Source organism: Plecotus auritus, assembly GCF_963455305.1.
Source record: "Plecotus auritus genome assembly, chromosome: 6".
NCBI lineage: Eukaryota > Metazoa > Chordata > Mammalia > Chiroptera > Vespertilionidae > Plecotus > Plecotus auritus.
This window is the reverse complement of record NC_137773.1, coordinates 153016134-153039269: the sequence shown is the minus strand read 5'-3', so window position 1 is coordinate 153039269 and position 23136 is coordinate 153016134. Positions and strand designations below refer to the sequence as shown.

Sequence of the window (23136 nt, the reverse complement as noted above, 5' to 3'; positions counted from 1 at the left end):
AAAAAGACAAATAACCCTGTGAAAAATGGGCAAAGTATTTGAGTAGATATTTCTCTAAAGAAGATACACAAATGACCAATAAGTGCATGAAAATGTGCTCACATCATTCATCATTAGGGAAATGGAAATCAAAACCACAGTAAGATACCCATTTATAGCCACTAGAATGTCTATAATAAAAAAAGATAATAACAAGTGTCGATGAGGATCTGGACAAGTCGGAACCTTTATACATTGCTGGTGGGAATATAAAATGTTGCAGCCACTTGGAAAACAATTTGGTAGATTCTCAAAATTTTAAAGTTTCCATTAAGACCAAAAATTCCACTGTTGTCTGTATCTATGAGTTGTTTTTATTTATTTTTTTGGCATTGCTTGACAAATACTTGTTTTGTGTACAGTGTATTATGTTCTAACCCAACTTTCCCAGTAGTTATTTCTTGTTATACAATGAGATTTTTCATATTGTAAATAACTTTTTTAATTTTTTTACAGAATAAAAGCAAGAGACCTTCACTAACAAAATGAAGAACCTGCTAATTATATTTGTCCTGACCTTTTGGACTGAAACATTGACAGATCAGAGTCCAGGTACCTGTATATTTTATACTTATTATTATTTAGGAAAGTAAACATTTTTTATGCCTCAACAAACTCTTACTTTAGTAAATAGAGAGAAACAAGGAATTTATTTACTGAAAAATGAAAGTAGACAGCATTTAGTCATAGTTGAAAGCTAACTTAATCTCTCAAAGATGATAGAAAGCCATGGGCAAATCATGAATTTTGCTACACCTGGCTAGAGAAACTTTAATTATTCACTGATTTATTTAAGTCCCAATGTTCCCTGTCTCTATGAATAGAGTTAACCCATTTGTTTTGTAGGTCAGTTTGCATCTTGGCCTTAATAAATTAAAGAAAAGGTAAAAAAGGAACCCCACATAGAAATAATATTATTGCCTTCCTTCTCTTTTACAAATATAAAATAGGGAAGGGATATGGGTTTCATATGTATATATATTTACATGTATATAGGGAGTGATAGATAGAGAATATAAAAGCTAGGTTTTTCTACTCTCCTGCTACCCTAGGATTTCCTGATGAATTTCTGAGTTACTTTGAAGGACGATTGTGATACATTTACCAGAACATCACAAGATCAGGACTTCTAAAGTAGACATTGACGGTGCATCCCCTGGCCCAGACTCTTTAGAAGGCTGGTACACCAGTCCTGTACCCCACACCCACACCAGCTGCTGAGAACATTGCTCACAGATGTACCCCACTTTCTCAGGAGAACTGCTCTCAGCTTTCCCAGAGCCATCTTAATTCAGGAGGTTATGCCAGGGACCTGCCACTCCTTCCCTTCAACTCCTGGTGATGGTCTGCAGCCAATGTGACTGATAGGGGAATACAAATAAGAGTCCCTCTTGTCTCCAACTATAATTGATACTCCAGTATAATTGACACTCCAGAGTCCCCTCCAATCAGGCCAAGGGTAGACATCCTGCTGTGTTCCTCTTTGGCTTCCCTTACCCTGTTTCCCCTCAATCAGACCCTTCCCCAAATTCTTGTCTCAGATCTGCTTCTAAGCTTCCAACTCAAGATAACTGCTTACTTGATACTATTTCTAAAAGTTGCTGTTACTCCACAGACCACTCAGAGACTTTCTGGTATGTTTATTCTTTAGTACAATATCAGGCTTTGGGGTTCAACCTCCAAAAAGAGGGGGGAAGTGTTGATTGCTTCTGGCATAGAGTTGAGAAAGAAAAATGTATTGGCTAACTTTATTGAAGTCCTTTTTAATTGTTTTTATTTTTAAGTTAGCTTTATTGTAGAAAGTATTACAGATGTCCCCCTTTCTTCCCCATTGACCCCCTCCTCCCTGTCCCTTCCCCCCACCCCACCCCCGCAGGCCTTCACTGCACTATTGTCTGTGTAAATGGGTTAGGCACATATGCATATAAATTATTTGGTTAATCTTTTCCCACTCCCCACCCTCCACCTTCCCTTATTTGACCTCCAGAAGACACTTCCCTCGGGGTTCAAAGTTATCCTTAACATTAACTAGGACATAGCCTCAAATGAGGACTGTGGTCCAAAACGGCAAAGGCTGAAGAATCACCTTGTTTGGTTTGTCATTTTATTTTGATAGGCCCAGGACCTCAGTATGCAGATGTGGTGTTTCTGGTGGACAGCTCTGATCACCTGGGAATTAAGTCCTTCCCTCTGGTGAAAACATTCATCAACAAAGTGATCAACAGTCTCCCCATAGAGGCCAGCAAATACCGCGTGGCCCTGGCCCAGTACAGCGACAAGCTCCACAGTGAATTCCAGCTGAACACCTTCAAGAGCAGGAACCCCATGTTGAACCACCTCAAGAAGAACGTTGCGTTCATGGGCGGCACCCTGAGGATCGGAAATGCTCTCCGGGAGGCTCACAGGACCTATTTCTCTGGACCTGCGAACAGCAGAGACAAGAAGCTGTTTCCCCCGATTCTGGTGGTCCTGGCTTCGGCCGAGTCCGAGGATGACGTGGAAGAGGCTTCCAAGGCTCTCCGGGAAGACGGGGTGAGGATCATCTCGGTGGGGCTGCAGAAGGCGTCTGAGGAGAACCTGAAGGCCATGGCCACGGCTCAGTTTCATGTCAACCTTCGGACTGTCAGAGACCTCAGCACGTTTTCCCAGAACATGACGCAGATCATCAAGGATGCGGCTCAGTACAGGGAGGGAGCAGCTGACCCTGACAGCAAAGGTTAGAAAGCCTTTGGCTGAGTGGTGCCCAGTCCCCATGTGATTATATCTGAGTCTCTCCACCTTCATCTCTTCCACCTCCTATTCTGGTTTTCATAATTGGCCAGACTGAAGTACTGGAAATTGCTACGCATCATAGTCTACTCTTCCTCACGTCTGCCTTTTGTTTGTGTCATTTTCTCTGGCAGGAATCCTCTTGTACTTGCTAGCTTTGGTACAGCTTGCATCTCCTCTGTCATCATTTCAATCTCAACCATACAGTCGTATTTTGTTGGAAGGCTTTCCATTCAGATCTCTTTTTGGGTCACAGTTCCTTGTGCACACTTGACAGCAGCACTTCCCATGATGAATAATTGCCCGTTTCTGTGTTGGTCCCCCACCAATGAACTGAACTGGTAGTACCTTGAGGGCAGAATTGGCAACTTTATTTATCTCTGTGTACTTTGAGCTTGTTGTGCCTGACAGTGAGCTGGTGTTCTATTTCTTACCTTTTGTAAAAAACTACTTTTTAGAGTGAGAGGAAGGGGGAGAGAGAGAGAGAGAGAAAGAGAGAGACAGAGAAAGAAACATCTATCGGTTGTCACCCATATGCGCCTTGACCAGGGATTCAACCCGAAACCTAGGTATGTGCCTTGACGTGGAATTGAACCCACAACCCTTTGGTGTACAGGACAAAGCTCTAACTGACTGAGCCATCCAGCCAGGGTTGTTGTTCTATTTCTTAGTGAGTGAATACATGAAAGTCTTACAGGCAAGGAAATAAGATCCTCGTCTGTTCTCGTTCCCTCACAGTCCTGGCGCAGTGTGAGTCACAGTAAGTATCCAGTAAATGCTTGTCAATTAAGAGATAGTGACACTAAAGGGGAACCATCTCAGCATGAGGCCAGGCAGAGAAGGGGATACCCTCAGTTGTACAGTGGGGCCTTGAGTAAGTTACCTAACCTCTGAGCTTTACCTATAAGGTGGGGATAATAGGGACTATCTTATGATATGGATGAGATAGCTTGTATATTATTTGGCACACAGGTTACTATTACTAATAATTTACAAATAAACAGTAACCCGGGCAGTCATGTTTGGGTTTATTTTAGCCAACCGTGTGGAGTTCAGAGTACACTGGCAGATTTATGAAAATTTCTTTTAATTCCATAAATATTTCTGGGCTCCCACCAGGCACGCGGTACCTGGCGCAGGCACCGGGGACTGAGATAAGTAAGACGTGCCATCTGGCTTCTAGAGCTCACACTCCCAATGGGTAGTTCTTGGCAAGTCTGAGCTTATCTCTTGGCTACACTTTCCTCAGTTGTGGTTCCTCCACCTGTGCTTAGAGCAGGAGTGCTATGTGCATATGGTGTACTCTCCCCTCCATTCCAGAATCATACAACCAACTGTTTATCTGGCATCTGCAATAGTACCCTAAACTTAGCATGTCTGAAACGGAATTCTTGAATTCTCCCTGCAACCTGTTCTTCCCTCTCTTGCAAAAAGACACCACCAGCATCCACTCAGCTGTGCAGGCCAAAAAACTAGGAGTTTTCATAATTTCTTCTTTGTCTTTCAACACTCACATTCAATTTATCACCAAGTCCTCTCTGTTCTACCTCTAAAACTACCCTTAATTTATCTTATCGACTTTTATCCTTGTCTAAGAACCATCATCTCTTCTCTGGACTATGACAGCTGTTTCTAAATTGAGATCCCTGAATTCATTTTTTCTCCTCAGCGACTGGGGTAATATTTAAGAGATTTAAATAAAAGATCATGTGATGCCCTTACAATTTGGTACCCACCTCCCTCTGACCTCATTCATCGTTGTTCCTCTCACTCACTGGTTCCAGCCCTTCTGAGCTTCTTTTATTCCCACCTTCTACTGTTCCTTTGCCAGAATTCTTCTTCTCTCAGAACAAGAGGTGGCTGAATTCTTCTCTTCATTCATATCTCCACCCAAATATGATCTTCTCAGAGAGGACCTTTCCAGGTTTCTTTAATGTCTCAGAAAAGTTAGTCCCCACACTACATCTCCAGCATAACAACTCATTTGAGTCACCTGTTTTATTTCCTTGTTAGCACTTACTACTGTCTGAAATAGTATAATCTAGCTATCTGTTCTCCCCATGTGAGCCCCTCGAGGTCAGAAGTATTTCTAACTCATCTCTGTATCATAGCACTTGAGAATGGTGGTGGTCGTCATACTGGTGGTGGTGGTGAAGGAGGTGGTGGTGAAGGCAGAGGTGGTAGTGATGGTTTTGGAGATGGTGTTGAGGGTGGTGGTGGTTGGTTGGTTGTTATTGTTGATGGTGGTTGGTGGTGGTAATGGTGGTAATGGTGGTAGTTATATTGGTAGTGATGGTGGTGATGAAGATCATGGTGGTGAGGGGTGTGATAGAAAAATTGGTAAGAAACATTCTTCAGATAGAGGGACTAGCATTGCAAAGCCTCTGAAGCCAATGACCTTACAAGTTTGTTCAGAATTTTTATCTTTTGTTTATTAAAAGGAAGCAGTGTTGACTTCATCTATCGTGACTACCTCTATTTTCACTAATGCCTTTTGGCAATCTGTAAATTGCCTTTCTCACTCTGGGCTGGTGGTTTGGACTAATTCTCATGCACTCTCTCCGCAGTGCCATTCCCCGTGACCTGTCAGAAAGATTCACTGGCTGACCTCGTGTTCCTGGTGGATGAGTCCGTTGGGACCAGACAAAATCTAAGGAGCCTGCAGAACTTCCTGAAGAACATTACCATGTCCCTGGATGTGAAGGACAACTGCATGCGGCTTGGACTTATGAGTTACAGCAGTAAGGCTGAGGCTATTTCTCTTCTGAGGTCAAGCACAAATCAATCTGCTTTTCAGGAGCAAATCCAGAAGCTTTCTCTTCGGACTGGAAAATCCAATGCTGGGGCTGCCATTGAGAAGTTGAGGAGAGAAGGCTTCTTAGGGTCCAGTGGCAGCAGAAGGGCCCAGGGCGTGCCTCAGATCGCTGTCCTGGTCACTCACAGAGGCTCGGACGATGAGGTGCGCGAGGCTGCGAAGAAGCTTCGTCTGGAGGACGTAACTGTGTTTGCCATGGGCATCGAAGGGGCTAACAATACCCAATTAGAAGAAATAGTATCTTACCCTCCAAGACAGACAACTTCCATGCTGAAGTCCTATGCAGATTTGGAAACTTATAGTACGAAATTCCTGAAAAAGGTCCAGAATGAAATATGGTCCCAAATTTCCACTCGATCTGAACAAATCGATCTTGACAAAACTGGTATGTTTAAGAAAATACTTTTCTTATTATAAAAGTGACATGAGTAATTGCCTAAGGCTGGGGCAGGAAGGAAGGCTGACTGCAATTGATAAGGGAACTTCAGAAGTTATGGAAATGTGAAACTAGATTTTGGTGCTGGCTGCAAAATTTTATAGACTCACTAAAATCATTGAATTTTTTAGCATGTACACCAATCTTACCTCAAAAAATGTAAATAAAAAACTAAACTGTGTTAATTATGTCATAGTTTAATAGTATTGAGGAACGTAAAGAAGAAAATAAAAAAGTCTGTAATCTAATCTTTCAGATAAAACCATTTTTAACATATCTCTTGCCTTTTAGGTTACTTGGTATGTCAGTTACAATTACATTTAGGTGTGACTAATGAAAGGAAAAATAACAGTTCTTTAAACAAACTAAAACTAGTTTTGTGTATCATAAGTAAGTCCCAATGTAAGCATTCTGAACTGGTGTGGCACACCACGGTGTCAGGGATCCCGTCTCTTTTTGTGTGTGCTATTTATGGCCTTTACTCCCAAGATCATAGTCCAGGTTAACAGCTCCAAGCATCACATTCACAGCCAGTAAGAAAAAGAAAAAAGAAAGACAAGAAAAAAAGAAAGAAAGAAAGGGAAGGGAAAAGGCAGGCTTCCACCTCCTTTTCTTCAAGAATATTCTCAGAAATTATATATATCATTTCTGTTTACATGCCATTGGCCAGAACTTAGTCACATGTCACATTCAGTGATAAAAATGGGAGTCTGAAAATGTAGTCTTTATTTGGGGCAGCCAAGATGAAATTTTTACCTAGATGAAAATTGGGGGTTCAGTTAGTTTAGAAGAAGGAGAGAATGGGTATTGGGGGTAACCACTCTTATCTGCCTTACCCATGTTCCCATCAACCTGTATCATGCACTTTTGTCCTTTTCCTTAAATATTCTCCTGCAACATTCCTTTAAAGTTGGGAATAATATTTCAGCATGTGGATATACCATAACTTGTTTAACATATCCGAAATTGTTGGATATATAGGTCATTGCAAATGTTTTACTCTTATAAAAGTCTTGCAGGGATCATCCTTATGTACAATCATGATTATTTTCTTGCTTTTTAATCTTTTTTTATTGTTTTTTCCCTCCCATCTTTCTAAGTGAAGGATATTCAAGTTAAGATGCTTTGTGAATCTGTTCTAGTTTTGCTGAGCTCTTTTCAAAGGTACATGCCAAGAGATAGTTGATATGACTTTATATAATTCTGGGATATCTGCTGTCTTTACACATTTACTCTGCAGATAAAATGTTTCCAAACACTTGGAACTGGAATTTGGCAGCACTCAAGTGGAAAATAATTATAACCGTCCAGTGATATCACAGGCTAATTTAAACTCAGACCAGTCAATTAAAGGTGTAAGGAATGCACCCTGAGCCAGCTCGGGATTTTCTGGCATGTGCATCTTGCAAAGCAGCAGAAAGAAACCAGTGTGCTATTACCACCTGAGTGATCATAGGGGACTCCCACAGAAAGGAGGCCACCTTGGTCTAGATTAGAACCAACCATTTGGGCATAGGAGGGAGGGATGTATGGTCTCAGGGAGTTTGCAGTGATGTGACAAAAAACTATTATTGTCATTATAGAATTTCTCAGTTGGAAGATATGGGACCAAGCCTAGTACAAGGGCCATCCAAAAGGATGGCTGTCTTTCATAAAACCTCAGTAGGTGACTTCTTATTAGTTCAGTGGCTCTCAAAGATCAGCACCTGACTTAGATTTGGGTTATTCAGAAGCCAAACAAAGGTTTATGTGAAATTGTGTTTTAATAAGCTCCCCAACAAACTCGTGCTAGCAATGTTTGAGAACCACAACTTTAGTGAATTTGCCATGGACCACAGGGTGGTGGCAAGCTTTGTCACGTTCAAATGGTCAAACCCAGAGAAGCAATCTATATGGACTTAGTCACTGCTGTGTCTACCACATCTGGTATATCATACTATTTAATTTATTAACTAGAACTTCATTGAATCAAGGGGAGACTCACATTAGCAAAACCAAGAGACTAATGTATAGAAAAAGAGTGATCAATATCTTTGAGTAAAAACTATCAATGTTGAGGCACCCGGACATTCATGTCCTCTAAGAAATACATTCTCTCCCCGTAGTCACGCCAAATGAGAAGCTGAATTTTCATCAAGACTGTCAGAGGCTGTTGGATCACAGCAAGGGAGTTAGTTTTATCATTGAAATGACAGTGGCATCTGATTGGGTGGATGTCTCTATTTTAAAGTCAAATATATAGATCTACATGTCTATCTATCCCTCTCTATTTAACTGTATAGGTGAGTCGTGGGGTCAGGGGATACATTCTTCTTCAACAATGTCTAATCGAATGTTTTGTGATGATGGAAATGTTCTACAATTACACTGTCTAGTTTGATAGCCACTAGGCACATGGGGCTGTTAAGCACCTGAAGTGTGGTTAGTGTGACGGAAGAGCTAATTTCTAAAATTTATTTAACTTTAAAACAGTTTAAGTTTACATTTTAATAGCAACATGTGATTAGTGGCTAGTATATAGGACAGTTCAGTTCCAGGCATGGTTGGATGGGCATTGCCATGGATACCCATCGTGACTCACGTTTTTCTTTCCTCATCACTGAGCACTGCTATCTTCTTTCTGAAAAACACCTAATTCTTCTTTCTTAGGTATATCCATCAATTAATTCTGGTTGCTGTCAAGTTTTGCTGGCCTGGGATCAACCCTGTCTTTTGCAGATAACTACTTCTCTTTGCCCTAATGCTTAATGTGTTGATTTCATAGTTTAATTCTCAGAGTCAAACTTATTTCCAGTATTTCTGATTTCTTAAGAATCAACTCCCCATAGCTTGAAGGACTGTCAATAGCTATAAATTCACAAGAATCTGTCAAGAAAGAAAATATTTCTGAAATGACTATATTGTCTTGTATTTAAAAGAGCTTTTCATATATTCACCCAGATAATTGCATAAATAACCTAGATTTTTAAAGAATGCTTTTTCTCCTACCCAATTGCAATAAATGACTAGAGTTGTACATAGACTATTAGGAAAGTTAAAGCACTTTTTCATAAAATCTGTTCAAAAAAGGAAGGAACACTGAGGATTCTTTTATTTTAAAATTTCTGTTGAAATTTTGTGATGTACCAGGCTGACTGGGCAGAAGCAGAGAACTAGGCAAAGTCTCTGATTTGATGGAGCTGCTGTTCGGTGGCAGAAAACAGGCTGTGCTCATGAGCAAATGAATAAGAGAATTTCAGAACATAATGGGTATCATAAGGAAAATAGGTAAGGATACAGGATAGACAACGATTGATATGCTCTAGCTGGAGGGGAAGAGAAGGTTTTTGAAGAACAGACATTTGGGTTGGCACATCCATGATGAGATGAGAAGGAACTGGCCATGTCAATCTTTTTAAAAAATATGTTTCTATTGACTTTTAGAGAGAGGAAGGGAGAGGGATAAAGAGATAGAAATATGGATGAGAGAGAAACATTGATCAGCTGCCTCCCACACGCCCCACCACCAGGGATTGAACCCATAACCCAGCATGCACCCAGATCAGGAAACAAACTGGGGACATCCTGGTTTATGGGTCAGTACCCAACCACTGAGCCACACCAACTGGGCCAGTTATGTGAATCTTTAAGGGGAAAATATTACAGGAAAAGAGGAGGGCAAGTGCAGATACCCTGGGGCACATTCAAAGTACAGAAAGAAGCCCGGTGTGGTTGGAGCACAATGAGTAAGATGAAGAATTGTTGGAAATAGGGTCAGAGAGGAAAGCAGGAGACAAGATCAGGTCAAATTTTTATTTTTAAATTCTAAATGCAATGGTAAATCACTTACATAGAAGCATAATATGATCTGGTTCTAGTTTTAAATATATTGTCCTGTTGTTCTGGGAAGAGGAGGTTACTGGGGAAGTAAGTATAGGAGGTTATCTGCCCCACCCTGTTTCTCAAGAAACGATAAGACATAGCTGTCTTAAAAGGCAGGTGTCAATACTAGAAAAACGATTTGACTTAGAGCCTGGTGACTTGGGAATCTGGTCCTTACTCTTTAATTTACTGGCTGTTTGTTCCTAACCTTAGACAAACCACTGGGCCTCGCTCTGCTTCCATTTCATCATAAAAGTGTTGCAAATTTCATAGGAGAAAAGGGGCATGAATGGGCTCAATGAAATGTACCAGCTCTGAAGCGTCCTCATTCTTCAGAACCCTCAAGCCTCATGTTCCTCTATAAACCTGCTTGCAAATTTCTCTCCAGTTTATAATTAATGAAGAACGCACTTTCATTTTTTATTTTCCTTTTTTTTTTTTATTTTTTGCAGGCTGTGTGGATACAAAAGAAGCGGATTTCTATTTTCTCATCGATGGCTCAACCAGCATCGGGGAAGAAGACTTTGAGCAAATCAAGGAATTTATGTTGGGGGTGATCGACATGTTTAGCATTGGCCCAGACAAAGTCCGAGTTGGGACTGTACAGTACTCGGATGAGAAGAGAGTGGAATTTGATATCCATACTTACACGAATGAAGTGGACTTAAGACAAGCTGTTTTAAATCTCCGGCAACTCCAAGGCAGAACTACCACTGGGGCAGCCCTGGATTTCATGCTGCCAATAATAAGGGAGGGAAGGAAGCACAGGTCCAGCGAGGTTCCCTGCCACCTCATTGTGCTGACAGATGGGTTGTCTTCGGATGACGTCCTGGAACCTGCTGACAGAATCAGGGCTGAGCAAATCACCATTCATGCTGTTGGTATCGGGGAGGCGAACAAAACACAACTGCTACAAATTGCTGGGGAGGAAGAAAGGGTTAACTTTGGGCAGAACTTTGATTCTTTAAAAAGCATCAAAAATGAAGTTGTCCGCAGTATCTGCATGGAAAAAGGTCAGCAAAACAAAAAAGGCTTTATTCCCTGCACTTCGTTAGTTGCTTCAGGCAGACTGATAGGCGAAGACATGGGGTGATGTGACCAGTTATCTGGCTAACATTTTGCTAACTCCCCTCATCACTGTGAAAGGATGCAGCTCCTTTTGTTTTTTAAAAAATAAATATTTTTATTGATTTCAGAGAGGAAGGGAGAGGGAGAGAGCAATAGAAACTTCAAAGATGAGAGAGAATCATTGATCGGCTGCCTCCCGCATGCCCCACATTGGGGATTGAGCCTGCAACCTGGGCATGTGCCCTAACCGGGAATTGAACCTCGACCTCCTGGGTCATAGGTCGACGCTCAACCACTGAGGCATGCTGGCCGGTCCAGCCCCTTACTTTAAACCAATTGCTAAGATTGGGAAATCTCTCTATACTAGACAGCTGCCCTAGGGCATCTTGAAAGTCAGAAGTAGAAGGTTGCTAAGAATGTTGTGGCCTTGACAAAGCCCATTGCTGTGGTGTGTAAGAGATTATTGTGTGTGTGCACACACATGCACTCATTGAGGCAGATGAGTACAGCATACAGAAAATGGGCTCTAGCTTTAGGTAAATTAGGATTCCACTCACTTTTCTACTTGAGCTTCAAACTTCCTCCTCTGAGGATAATACCTACACCAGGGAATTCTTATCGGTTTAGCATAATACACACCAACCACTGTTTCTCTATTACGAATGCATATCCTAGTAGATATGTAACTTTTCATTTTTGCTCTGAACAAATTAGGTAACAAAAGTTAGGAAGAACAAATTTTCAAATTCCTGACTATTATTTGTCTTATGAAGAATAGCCACTCACTAACTGAAGATGGTATGTGTTGATTGCTAGTAACAACACATGAAAATATTGTCTACTGAGAAGCATAAGAGAAGGGATGCTGGAGTGAAAGAGTCCAAGTTCAACCCCAGCTTAATCACTTAGCTGTGGACCTGGAACAGGCTCCTTACTGTCTACCTGCATTGGTCCCTTGTGTAACCTTATTGCGGAGCTTAAAGGTAATAATGCATGTGGAGCACTTACAGGAGTGCCTTGTGTAGTAAGTGTTACATAAAAGTTAGTATTGCAGGAGTCAGTTAAGGTGTTCACTGACGAGGAAAGGAAAAGAATTCTCACTTATTCAAACTTACAAAAGTGAAAAATGTGTTGGAATTTTCTCTGAGTCACTCAAATAAAAAGTAACATGAATAAGAAAATGAGTAGCATTCATAACAATATCCTAAATCACATTTTGTTCATTGTTCTCCCTGTTATGGGAGGAAATGTTGTAGACAGAGTTTAGTCTTAGAGTACAAGAGTAAAAGTCTCCAACGATTTTGGAGGTTGATGTCAAGAGAAGTAAAAGGGTTTCGGGAAACATAAAGGAGATTATGTCTCAGGTCCTCTCAAGGGAGGAGGTCCTGGACCAATCGGAGGAGCTGCAGTACATCTCTTGCAGGTCACATAGTTGCAGTTCAGGCCCTGAACACTGGCACACCTTTAATATGTAAAGATTATTTAATTTAAAAAATATTTTTTAATTGATTTCAGAGCAGAAGGGAGAGGGAGAAAGACAAAGAAACATCAATGATGAGAGAGAATCATTTATCGGCTGCCTCCTGCACCCCCACACTGGAGATTGAGCCTGCAACCCAGGCATGTGCCCTGACCAGGAGTCGAACTGTGACCTCCTGGTTCATAGGTGGACACTCAACCACTGAGCTATTTCGACTGGGCTACTTAATTTTTTTTCAGACTGAAACATTGGAACATTTGTCCTAGATGTTCAGGAAATTGATTACTTTTTCTCTGATTCCTTTTTTTAAAAAATCACTGTTGCATCCTTAACACATAGCTTGATAATTGACATTTTATATACTTCAAGAATTATAAAATGAATAAATTATGAATAAACGAATGATGCATGCATGAATAAATGAATACACACTTTGGAAGTTACATTTCTTCCTTAAAACTTCCTGAATAATCTTCAATGGATTTCTGATTTAGGGTTCTAGTCAGCAGACTTTTACTAAAGAAGTGCATAAAATTTTCCAAAGCAATAGCAGTTGCTGGAGTTAATTTTCCATGTTTTCTATTTAATGCATTTATTTATGATTTATTGTTTCTACATATTCTGAGAAACTTGTCAGCCCAGTTTGTTTCTGATCTTTTTTATAACTTGCAGGATGTGAAAACATGAAGGCTGACATCATGTTTCTGGTGGACAGCTCTGGCAGCATAGGACTTGAAAATTTTGAGAAAATGAAAACCTTCGTGAGGAATGTGTCAGCTAAGATTCAAATTGGTCCAGACAAAACTCAGATTGGCGTCGTTCAATTCAGTGGTCATAATAAGGAAGAGTTCCAGCTTAATAAATACTTTACCCAAAAAGAAATTTCTGATGCAATAGACAGAATGTCTCTCATTGGCCAAAACACTTTGACCGGAGGTGCACTAACCTTTGTAGATGAATATTTCACCCATCCCAAGGGAGCCCGTCTTGGAGTCAAAAAGTTCCTCATTCTGATCACGGATGGAGAAGCACAGGATGATGTGAGAGTACCTGCTAGAGCTCTTCGGGACAAGGAAGTGATTGTCATCTCTGTGGGGGTGTATGGTGCCAATAGGACTCAGCTAGAGGAGATCAGTGGGGATAGCAGCCTGGTCTTCCATGTTGAGAAGTTCGATCATCTAAAGGCAATAGAAAGTAAACTCATCTCCCATGTGTGTGCTCTTTATGGTAAGTTGCCCTGTTATCCTCCAGGACTGAAGGATATGAGCTGTTGGCTTTATAGTGGGGTGAACGGTGGGTTGTACTCTTGACCTTGGCCTCTAATTGGACTTTGGTGCTATGTTTTTGTCTTATCTATGTTCTATTGAAACACCCATGACCTCGAGGATATTCCTGATGAACAGCTTTGTCAGAAAAACAATCTGGCTTTGGTGACTTCATATACATTTCAAGAAGGTTGCAGAATTTTACATTACACTTCCAACTCCTTAGTACCTGCATACCTAGATTTTCCAGAGCCAATTTTTAATACCAAATGATTCTCCAGAATTGTTTTTACACTATTGTTAAGCAGTAAATAATTAGAAATACAAATTTGTCAAGTTATATCAAATTCAGTACCCTAAGCACCCCCCCTCCCCCAAAACCTTTCTGTATTTTAAGATATAGCATATATTTTCATTACTTAACATTATTATTCTTAACCTCTATCAGCTAGATATTTTACATTTGCCTGTCCATGTATCTATCCCTTTGAAAAATTTTAATTTGTTACCTTTTTTTATGATTGCTTGGGTGAATCGTCATTTTTATTTTACAAACTGGAGGCCTGGTGCACAAAATTTGTACACAGAGGGGAGGTGTCCCTCAGCCCAGCCTGCACCCTCTCGCAATCCGGGATCCCTTGGGGGATGTCCAACTGCCGGTTTAAGCCCAATCCTGCAGCGATTGGGCCTAAACCTGCAGTTTGACATCCCTCTTCCAATCTGGGACTGCTGGCTCCTAACCACTCGCCTGTCTACCTGCCTGATCGCTCCTAACCACTATGCATGCCTGCCTGATGCCCCTAACCACTCACCTGCCTGCATGATCGCCCCTAACCCCTCTGCCTGCCTGCCTGATCACCCCTAACTACTTGCCTGCCTGCCTGATCACCCCTAACCGCCTCTGTCTCGGCCCCCGCTGCCACAACTTCATCAGGAAGGAGGTCTGGAATGACGTCCGGAAGGTTGTTCGGCTGTCCGATCTAATTAGCATATTACGCTTTTATTATTATAGATTGTAGTCCTTTTTTAATTATAAGGAGCAATCTTCAGTTTCAGCCTGTCAACTTTAATGACTCTTGAATGAGAACTGGAAATAAGTCCACACCTAAGAATAAAAACACCTGTGTTTTGGATACAAGAGAACAAACTAAAGTATTAATAACTTTGCTATATATTGATCCCCTGGCAACATAGAGACCTCCTTTGGGCTTCATTCTTCAGAATTATGTGTTTGAAATTTTCAGGAAGATAACAAATAAGATGTTTCACTATAAACTATGAGTTTTAGACAATGGTGCTAAGATTTCTCTCATAACAACTTAGTTGGAGTGTTTTCTTTTTCTGGTAATGTTGAGAGACATTCTAAGAATGGTTTACCTTAAGACCACAGCCCCATCTTTGAAATCCACAGGACTCTTCCTGACATTTCTTCATGTTGATAAACATGTTTGTGGAGGCCCTGTCTATAGCATAAGGTAAACTTGCAGCTCATTTATACATTAGATAGACTCCTAAAATATTATCAAGTCACGACTAGTCACCAATTTCATTGTTGACTGGACCTGGCGATACATATTTATGCTTCAGTTCCTATATCTGTAGAAACCTGGGTTCTTGTCCTGGGTTCCTACATAGATAGGTTGGGCTCACCCACAGAGTCTTAGGCTTGAAAATTTGAGACCTCATTGCCAGTAATAAGAATTGCAGGCATGATAGGCAGGTGGAAAGTGGAAAAAGCCAACCTTGGGAAGGCAGGTGCTTACGTTACTGAGGGCAGGGAAAGAGAAGAGAGCAAGACCACACTTTGGTGACCCAGGCTGAATGGTCACTTAGGTTCTAATGTGCAAGAAGGAGGGCTTAGGGCTATGAATGAGGTGATAGGAGCCTTACTTTTACCCCAACTTGGGGACACTCCTTTTCTGAGGTTAGAGGAAGGAACACAAATAAATGTGGTGAGGGTGTGGTACACATGGGAAAGTTTGCCTATCAGAAGGTAGCTGGAGCCAGAAGGAATACAATAAAAATCCCAGATTATACAATGAGCCCCTGAGCTGTTTAAAACAGCAGACCAGGGTGGCAAACATCAGTTATGTCTCACCATCATATTGACTTTGAACTAACTACCTTCTGACATTTCCTTCCAGTTGAAAGCCGGCTTAGCGAAAGGCATTACACGTGCTAATGGGGTAGAAAAGAGTGGTGTGGCATAAGAACCACCGCTAGTGGAGTCATATAGATAAGGGTACACATGTCCTTGGAAGCATGAGCTGGGCAAGTTGTACATTTCCGAGCCTCAGTTTCTTTCTCTGTAAGATGGCAACAGTCACCTCCACGAACTGAGATTCAGTGTTTGGCACACAGTAGGCTCCTGGCAAATGTTCGTTTGCTCCCCTTCTCAGCTGTCTGTGTAGAATACCCTGTGGAAAGTTTGTGATGCCTGCTTCCTTCTTCTTTCAGATTGTAAAAGTATCAGACGTTTGGACGTTGTGTTCGTGCTGGATCACTCAGGCAGCATAAATTCACAACAGCAAGAAAGCATGACTAACCTGACTGTCCATTTGGTGAATAAAGCGGATGTTGGCCGGGACCGAGTTCAGTTTGGAGCTGTCAGGTACTCTGACAATCCTGAGATTCTTTTCTACCTCAATACATATTCAAACCGATCAGGAATCGTTGAGAATCTGAGGAGGCGCAGGAGCACCGGTGGGGGTACCTACACTGCCAAGGCTCTCAGTCACACAGACATCCTGTTCATGGAGGAACACGGTAGCCGCATCAAGCAAAATGTGAAGCAGATGCTGGTCATCATCACCGATGGGGAATCCAATGACCGAGACATGCTCAATGACACAGCATCAAAATTAAGAGACAAAGGCATCATCATCTACGCAGTGGGTGTAGATCAGGCCAACCAAGATGAACTTGAGACTATGGCAGGGAATAAAAACAATACTATCCATGTACGTGATTTTGACAAACTTAAAGATATTACCTTGCCTCTACAAGAAAGTATGTGTACCAACGCACAAGAGCGTAAGTTGTAATCTTTAAACTTTCTATGGGGGTAGCATTAAAAATGTAAGCAGAACATAAATGATGTCTTGGCTTCCCATTACCAGGGTGTTGTGGGCTGAACACTTCTCTGCTTAGGCTACATCTCATTTCTAAAACAAAAACATTTGATTGAGCAAGGTCCTAAAAGTCTCTTCCCACCACAGTACAAATTGAAGAGATGATAGAGGTTTCAGAAGCATTCCTTGCTGTCATGGCACCTGCTGCCTTTTTCTTGGCAGAAGGGAGCTCTCTTTTAGATCATATTCACCTTCCCCATTTCCTGGCTATTGTGTGCTGCTCCATTATTTAATGGTCTCAGTGCAGTCAATGGCATCAGTTCTAGGCCAAACTCAAGTGGAGAGTTTCATGGTTTAAACAGATAAGCTTTTGTCTTTTAAAGATCCAGGATCCTCTGAGTGGGGTTATAGGCATTCTACTGGGCCATAGGAAGTTCAGTGGTCTACTGTGCTTTTTTTTTTTTTTTTTTTGTACTGTGCTTTTATGGGTGAGGGCGACTGGTACAGAGGGAAGAATATGGGAGTTCAATGTGGGATAATGGAGACTAGCTGCTAGGAACAAGGAGGGAAAGGCTGAGTTCAGTTTGGAGCTATCAGGTACTTTGAAGAGCCTGAGGTTCTTTTCTACCTCAATGCATACTCAAACCTTTGGATTAGGGTAGGCTGGAGGCATCATAGCTGAGTGAGGAGAGGGTGAGATTTGCCTCATGAGCTCAAAGCAGCAGAGGTTGACAAGCCATCCAGGGATGCCTCCATGGAAGGTGAGAATCCTGGCTGTGTATTGGCCCAGTCTTTCAAACCTGGCAAATGAATCAATCGACCAATTTCCTTTCTTCTTTCCTTTTTCACTCCCTTCCTGCAGACTCCCTTCTCTTCTTCCTTTTCTCCATTCTTCTTTACTCTCTACCAGTTTGAAGTCTACTTATGAATCCAACACAAATTATGTTTCTAATGCTGACATTAACCCATCTCCCATCCCTGTAAGCAGTTCAACCCCAAACAGAATCTTCCCCCTAATCCCGTGTCAGGTCAGCATTTGCTGTGCAGAATGAAACTATGTCTGACCACCATAGCTCTACCCGACTTATGTAAACAATAAATTCATCTTCTTGGTGTCAGACACTGAATGATAGTATCATCTTTAACTAAGGAAAAAAGTATGACTTTTCCAAGTCACTGGGACCATCTTGATTCTGCTGCCTGTTCTGGCCTGCCCCAGGACACACACCCTGAAACCTGGTCTCCATGCCATCCATATTGCCACCTTTCTAATACATACTGGATTGTCACTGCTCTGCTTACAGTTGACAAATTCTAAGCCCCTGTGTTCCATCTGGTACCTGCCCTCCTCTCTAATTCATCTATTGTCCTTCCCCTCTTCAGAATCTCTCCTGTCATTTTGAAATTCCTCCACATCTTTGCATGCACCATTCTATCCACCACGAACATGCCAGCCCAACACGTCCCCTAATGGCTCCATCTAACTTGTCTGGTATGTTTCAGCCTTTGCTAGTTTCCTGATCCAACACCCAGTAGTGTCCCCCAACTCCTGTACTTTCTATTCCTCCTGATGGTAGCAGGTAGAACGTATTTACTATTTCCTTATCTGTATCTGTCAGAAGACTATGAGCTCCTTGGGCAGGTTTGGCCTCTTGTTTATATTGGGTCCCCACCAAATCTAGTACATTGCAAGGACTACAGTCTTTTCTTGGCAATATGTTTTCGTCTCATCTCCCATGCCCACCTTTTGGAGGTAGATGCTAAGGTTGAGTTCAGGATGCAAGGAATTTAAGGAAGGAGGAAAGTGGGATGGGCAGAAGTCAAACAGTGATGCATGCTTGACAAAGCCTCAAACCTGGCAGGAAGCTCTGGAGTGAGTATTGCCCATCAGAGTTGCATCACACTGAAGCAACTAGGTCTTTATATGCCCTTTTCACTTAGTACCCAGATGTGGGCTGCCCTGGTAAGGGTGTGGCCTTTGGCAAGGCATCACTCTGCAATGAGGCTGTCCATGAAGGAGCTGACAATTAGAGGCTGTCAGCTGACCACATTCCCTCAGTCAGACAGCAGGTCTGGGCAACAGGTCCTTCCTTGAAGGTCTATCGGGACAGCCATCACTGTGTCTACTATACTGCCCTTGCAAAGAATTGTGTGACAGTCGGCATTCCATGGTCTCAACTACCTTTACTAGCCACTTTAGTGCTGTCCCTACTCTAGTCATTGTCTTTGAGTAGAGAGGATCATTTCTTGGTTATGGGACATTTCACATTGGACTCCAGGAAGATGACCCTATATCCTGGTTACTAACCATTAGAACTTGTTCCATGAAGTTTTAATATTTGGGTGGTATTATTTAACATTTTTTAAAAATTATATTTTAAAAAATATTAAAGTACAGGATTTAAGGATACAAAGGATTGAGAGGTTCAGGTACCAACTTGCCTGCATAGTAATTGTGTATTCTTAGGCAAGTTATTTAATCTCTGAATTCCATTTCTGTATCTATAAAATTAGAATAACTGCTCATAAGGTGGTCATTAAAATGTTTTTTGGCATACACTAACAGTTAATATAAAACATTTTAAACTTTCTTTCCCTGAGTAGCTTTTATTGTCAAATGAATCATATAAATAGAATTTGAAACAAAGTCTATTTCCTTTCTCTATTCTGCTATTTTTCCTTCTCTTTGAGAGGCAATCAGTTATTCTCTCTTCTGTTAATTTATCTCAGTTTGCTACTAATGTGAGTATTTAGTAAAGCAATTTGAATATTTGAGTAAAGGGAAAATCTAGAGCAATTCATGAGGAAAGTAATTGATTTATTTTTTCCAATTGCAGCCTGTGACACTCGAGAAGCCGATGTGATTTTCCTCTGTGATGGCTCTGACATGGTATCTGACTCAGAGTTTGTTACCCTGACAACTTTCTTGTCAGACTTAATTGATAATTTTGACATTCAGTCGCAAGCAATGAAAATTGGGATGGCTCAATTTGGGAGCCGCTACCAAGAAATTATTGAGTTGGACAACTCTTTGACTAAACCCCAGTGGAAGACTCGAATTCAAACTATCACCAAGAGCAATGGGCGTCCACAACTCAACTTGGCCCTTAACAAAGTGAGATTTATGTTTTATCCATCTGTTGGTGGGAGAAGAAATGCTGGTGTCCCTCAAACTTTGGTTGTGATCACATCTGGGGATCCCCAAGATAATGTGGCAGATGCAGTAAAAGTCCTAAAAGACCTTGGCATTTGTGTCCTGGTTTTGGGCATAGGATATATTCATAAAGCACAGCTTCTACCAATAACAGGCAATTCTGAAAAAATAATCACCTTTCAAGATTTTAATAAATTAAAGAATGTGGAGGTGAAAAAAAGGATTGTCCGGGAAATCTGCCAGAGCTGTGGGAAAACCAGTAAGTGTTCCCTTGCCCTTTATTTATTTTCATTTAATTGCATCTTTCCAGTTCTCCATTTCCCAAGGTGTCTTGTGGGCTCCCTCTAGCAGAACATAGTTTTAGAATAGTGTGTAGTGAGAATAGTCCTCTCTTCTGCCTCCCAGAAAATTGGGATCAATCAGCTTCCATCAGAGACAAGGAAAAGGGTGCAGAGGTTGGAGGAGGCCCTGGGTTGCGTCCCCTGGTCAGCCTGTCCCCTCCCTGTAATCCAGCATTTATGCTCCTCTTAGCATCTGGAATTCAGTCTCCTATTCCTATATTTCCACTTCACGAAGTCCTAGAACAAAGCCTTACATCCAGTAGGAATTAAGTAAAATAAATACTTATTCATGGGAAGTTTTACTCTTTTAATTTTGTTAAACTATCTTGTAAGGGATTCTATGTAAGTGTGTGCCTGTATGAGCACATGTGTGTTTTCTTCCTTTAACGATGGCATTTATATAATCCTAACATAGTAGAGATTTGAAATGTCCTTATAGGTTATTTCATTTTCAGAGGTCACAAACACAAATGGCTGCAAAGGCCAGGTGGGTGATGTGACTGAGCCGCGGGGGCGGGAGTGAGGAAATGAATGGAGAGCAATGACCCATCTGGTGGAATGTCACTGTTCAGCTCCAACTGACAGTAGCCATGTGGGACTTGGGTTCTATACTCAGGGCTGGAAGTTGGGAGAACAGCGCATCAGGAAGCAGCAGTAAATAACATTTTGTGGAATTTGCATATTCCTCAGAATGCTTCCATTTCTAGAGTTGTTATGGTTGAAACCACTTCTTTCACATACTGTGCTGTCTTTCCAAGCTCTCCAGACCTTTTACGTCCCATTTGGATGCTCGACTAGAGGCAGATGATAGTGATGGAGAGAGCGGTAGACCTGGAATCAGAAAGCCAGGGTTCTAACTCTGGTTAGAACCTCCATGAATTGCTGTCTTCTTCTGTGTACAATGAGCAGGTGGACAGGGTCAGTGGTGATCAAATGGCATCTGAATTGTGTTTGTCCTGTCCAGTGTCAACAACTTGTTAAATTATTTGACAGCTTTTAAAAATAGCTTTTAATTTAAAAATTTTAAAATTAAAATCTGTATTTTAATTTACATTAAAAATGTAGATTTCAGGCTTTTCTTTGAAAAAATCAGATGATCTGACAACACTGAGCCTCATTTCCCACATGGCTACTCTCAGCTGGAGCTGAACAGTGAACAGATGGGTCATTGCTCTCCATTCATTTTCTTCACTCTCTGCCCACTTGATTCATTTACATTACATTACCCAACCTGGCCTTTGAGTTTGTAACATCTGGAATCAATAATCCCTAAGGAAAATTCAAATATTTAATATGTGATGATAATATGAGTCATAATATGTCGTCATTAAGAGAAGAAAATGTGCGAGTACGCACACACACAAAGGCAGCCCCTGAGAATGAGACTGAACCATGATTGGAACCTCAAATAGTATTGGAACTTGTGTGAGAGGAAACACCGGTGTTACATGTTGATCTTCCTTCTTAGGTACTAGAGACCCTCCAGCCCTGGGCTATGACCACTCTCTTTTTCTGCCCTATCTGCCCTTCCTTGCTTTCTGCTCATTAATCTGACTTTATTTCCCTTGGTCTCCAGATTGCGTTGTGGACATAATGGTTGGGTTTGACATGTCCACTCACCTGCCTGGGCAGCCATTGTTCTTTGGCCACCCCCGGCTGGAATCATACCTCCCAGGCATCTTAGGAGACATCACTTCCATCAGGGGGGTGAGTTGTGGGGCAGGCGCAGAGACACACGTGAATGTGGCCTTTAAGGTGAACAATGATCAAGCATTCCCTGCCAAGTTCCAAATCTACCAGGAACCAATATTTGAAAACCTGCTGCAAGTCACGGTCAATGGGCCAACTCATCTGAATGCACAGTTCTTGCAGAGGCTGTGGGACACGTTTGAGGATAAATCTGCATCCCGCGGACAGGTATCCATGTCACAGTCTATCTCCCATCTCAGCATGCTCTTATATGTTTCTCCCTCCCAATTACATATTTCATTTTCACATTCTCCTATTCTCTGCTTTTTTCTTTCTCTAGGTGCTACTCATCTTTTCAGATGGTCTTGGGAGTGAAAGCATCACAATGCTTGAAAACCAATCAGACAGTCTCAGAGAAGCAGGTACGTACTGAGTTGAAAATTTAAATGATTAAGCATGTAATGTGCTGATAAATCTCTACCCTATTTAGGTGCTTTAGATCTTGGGATCCGTCCAGCCATTTGTAGAAGATGCTGTGATGTTGGTGCCTTGCCCAAACCCCCTTGACCTGCCCACACACTCACCTCCCAAATGCTGTAGATGCTGTGGCCAAGTCCCTACATCTATGACCTTCCACAGATGTGGGCCCTTGACTGACCTGAACCATTACCTGATTCTTGGAGGGAAGGTGCAGTTGTACCACATCCCAACTGAGTGTGGAAGGGGGGCAGTCATTGATATAGGGATGCAAAAGCCCAGGGCCAAGTCTGATACACTTTATTTTCTCATGAATCAGGCCAAGGTGAAGACTTTACAGAGACACATCCTTGCTTACAACTTCCCCTTTCCTTTCTGCATTCTCTCTCCCTCAGTAAACCACATACACACACATTCCTCTATTAAATTCTGCTTCTAGAGAACCTGACCTAAGACATTGCCTATTACTTTTGATTTTCCATGTGAAAGATCACAACATGGATTTTGAAAAGCACTTCTCACTGTATAGTCCCTGTCCATGTCATAGTTTCAGGCTGAACTGGAAGCTAAATGCAGAAGTTGAGAGTAATGTGCAGTGACAGAAGCTCCACTGATTGTTGGATGGGGTACATTGTTTGAGACTGGCTTCTGGGTTCACCTTTATGGGCAAC

At 41.6% G+C, this 23136-nt stretch overlaps 1 protein-coding gene across 1 annotated transcript in view; it reads left to right on the top strand.

Annotated features, from left to right (window-relative positions):
• Window positions 1–524: 524 nt before the first annotated feature.
• COL6A5 (collagen type VI alpha 5 chain) overlaps window positions 525–23136 on the top strand; it is a gene marked incomplete at its 5' end in the record, with an annotated part of 83147 nt that continues 60535 nt past the window's right edge. The window contains 9 exon segments of the mRNA XM_080672233.1: window positions 525–591; window positions 2156–2755; window positions 5376–6008; window positions 10373–10933; window positions 13141–13695; window positions 16191–16766; window positions 19642–20217; window positions 21876–22216; window positions 22329–22410. Coding sequence (XP_080528359.1) covers window positions 525–591; window positions 2156–2755; window positions 5376–6008; window positions 10373–10933; window positions 13141–13695; window positions 16191–16766; window positions 19642–20217; window positions 21876–22216; window positions 22329–22410 — 3991 coding nt within the window.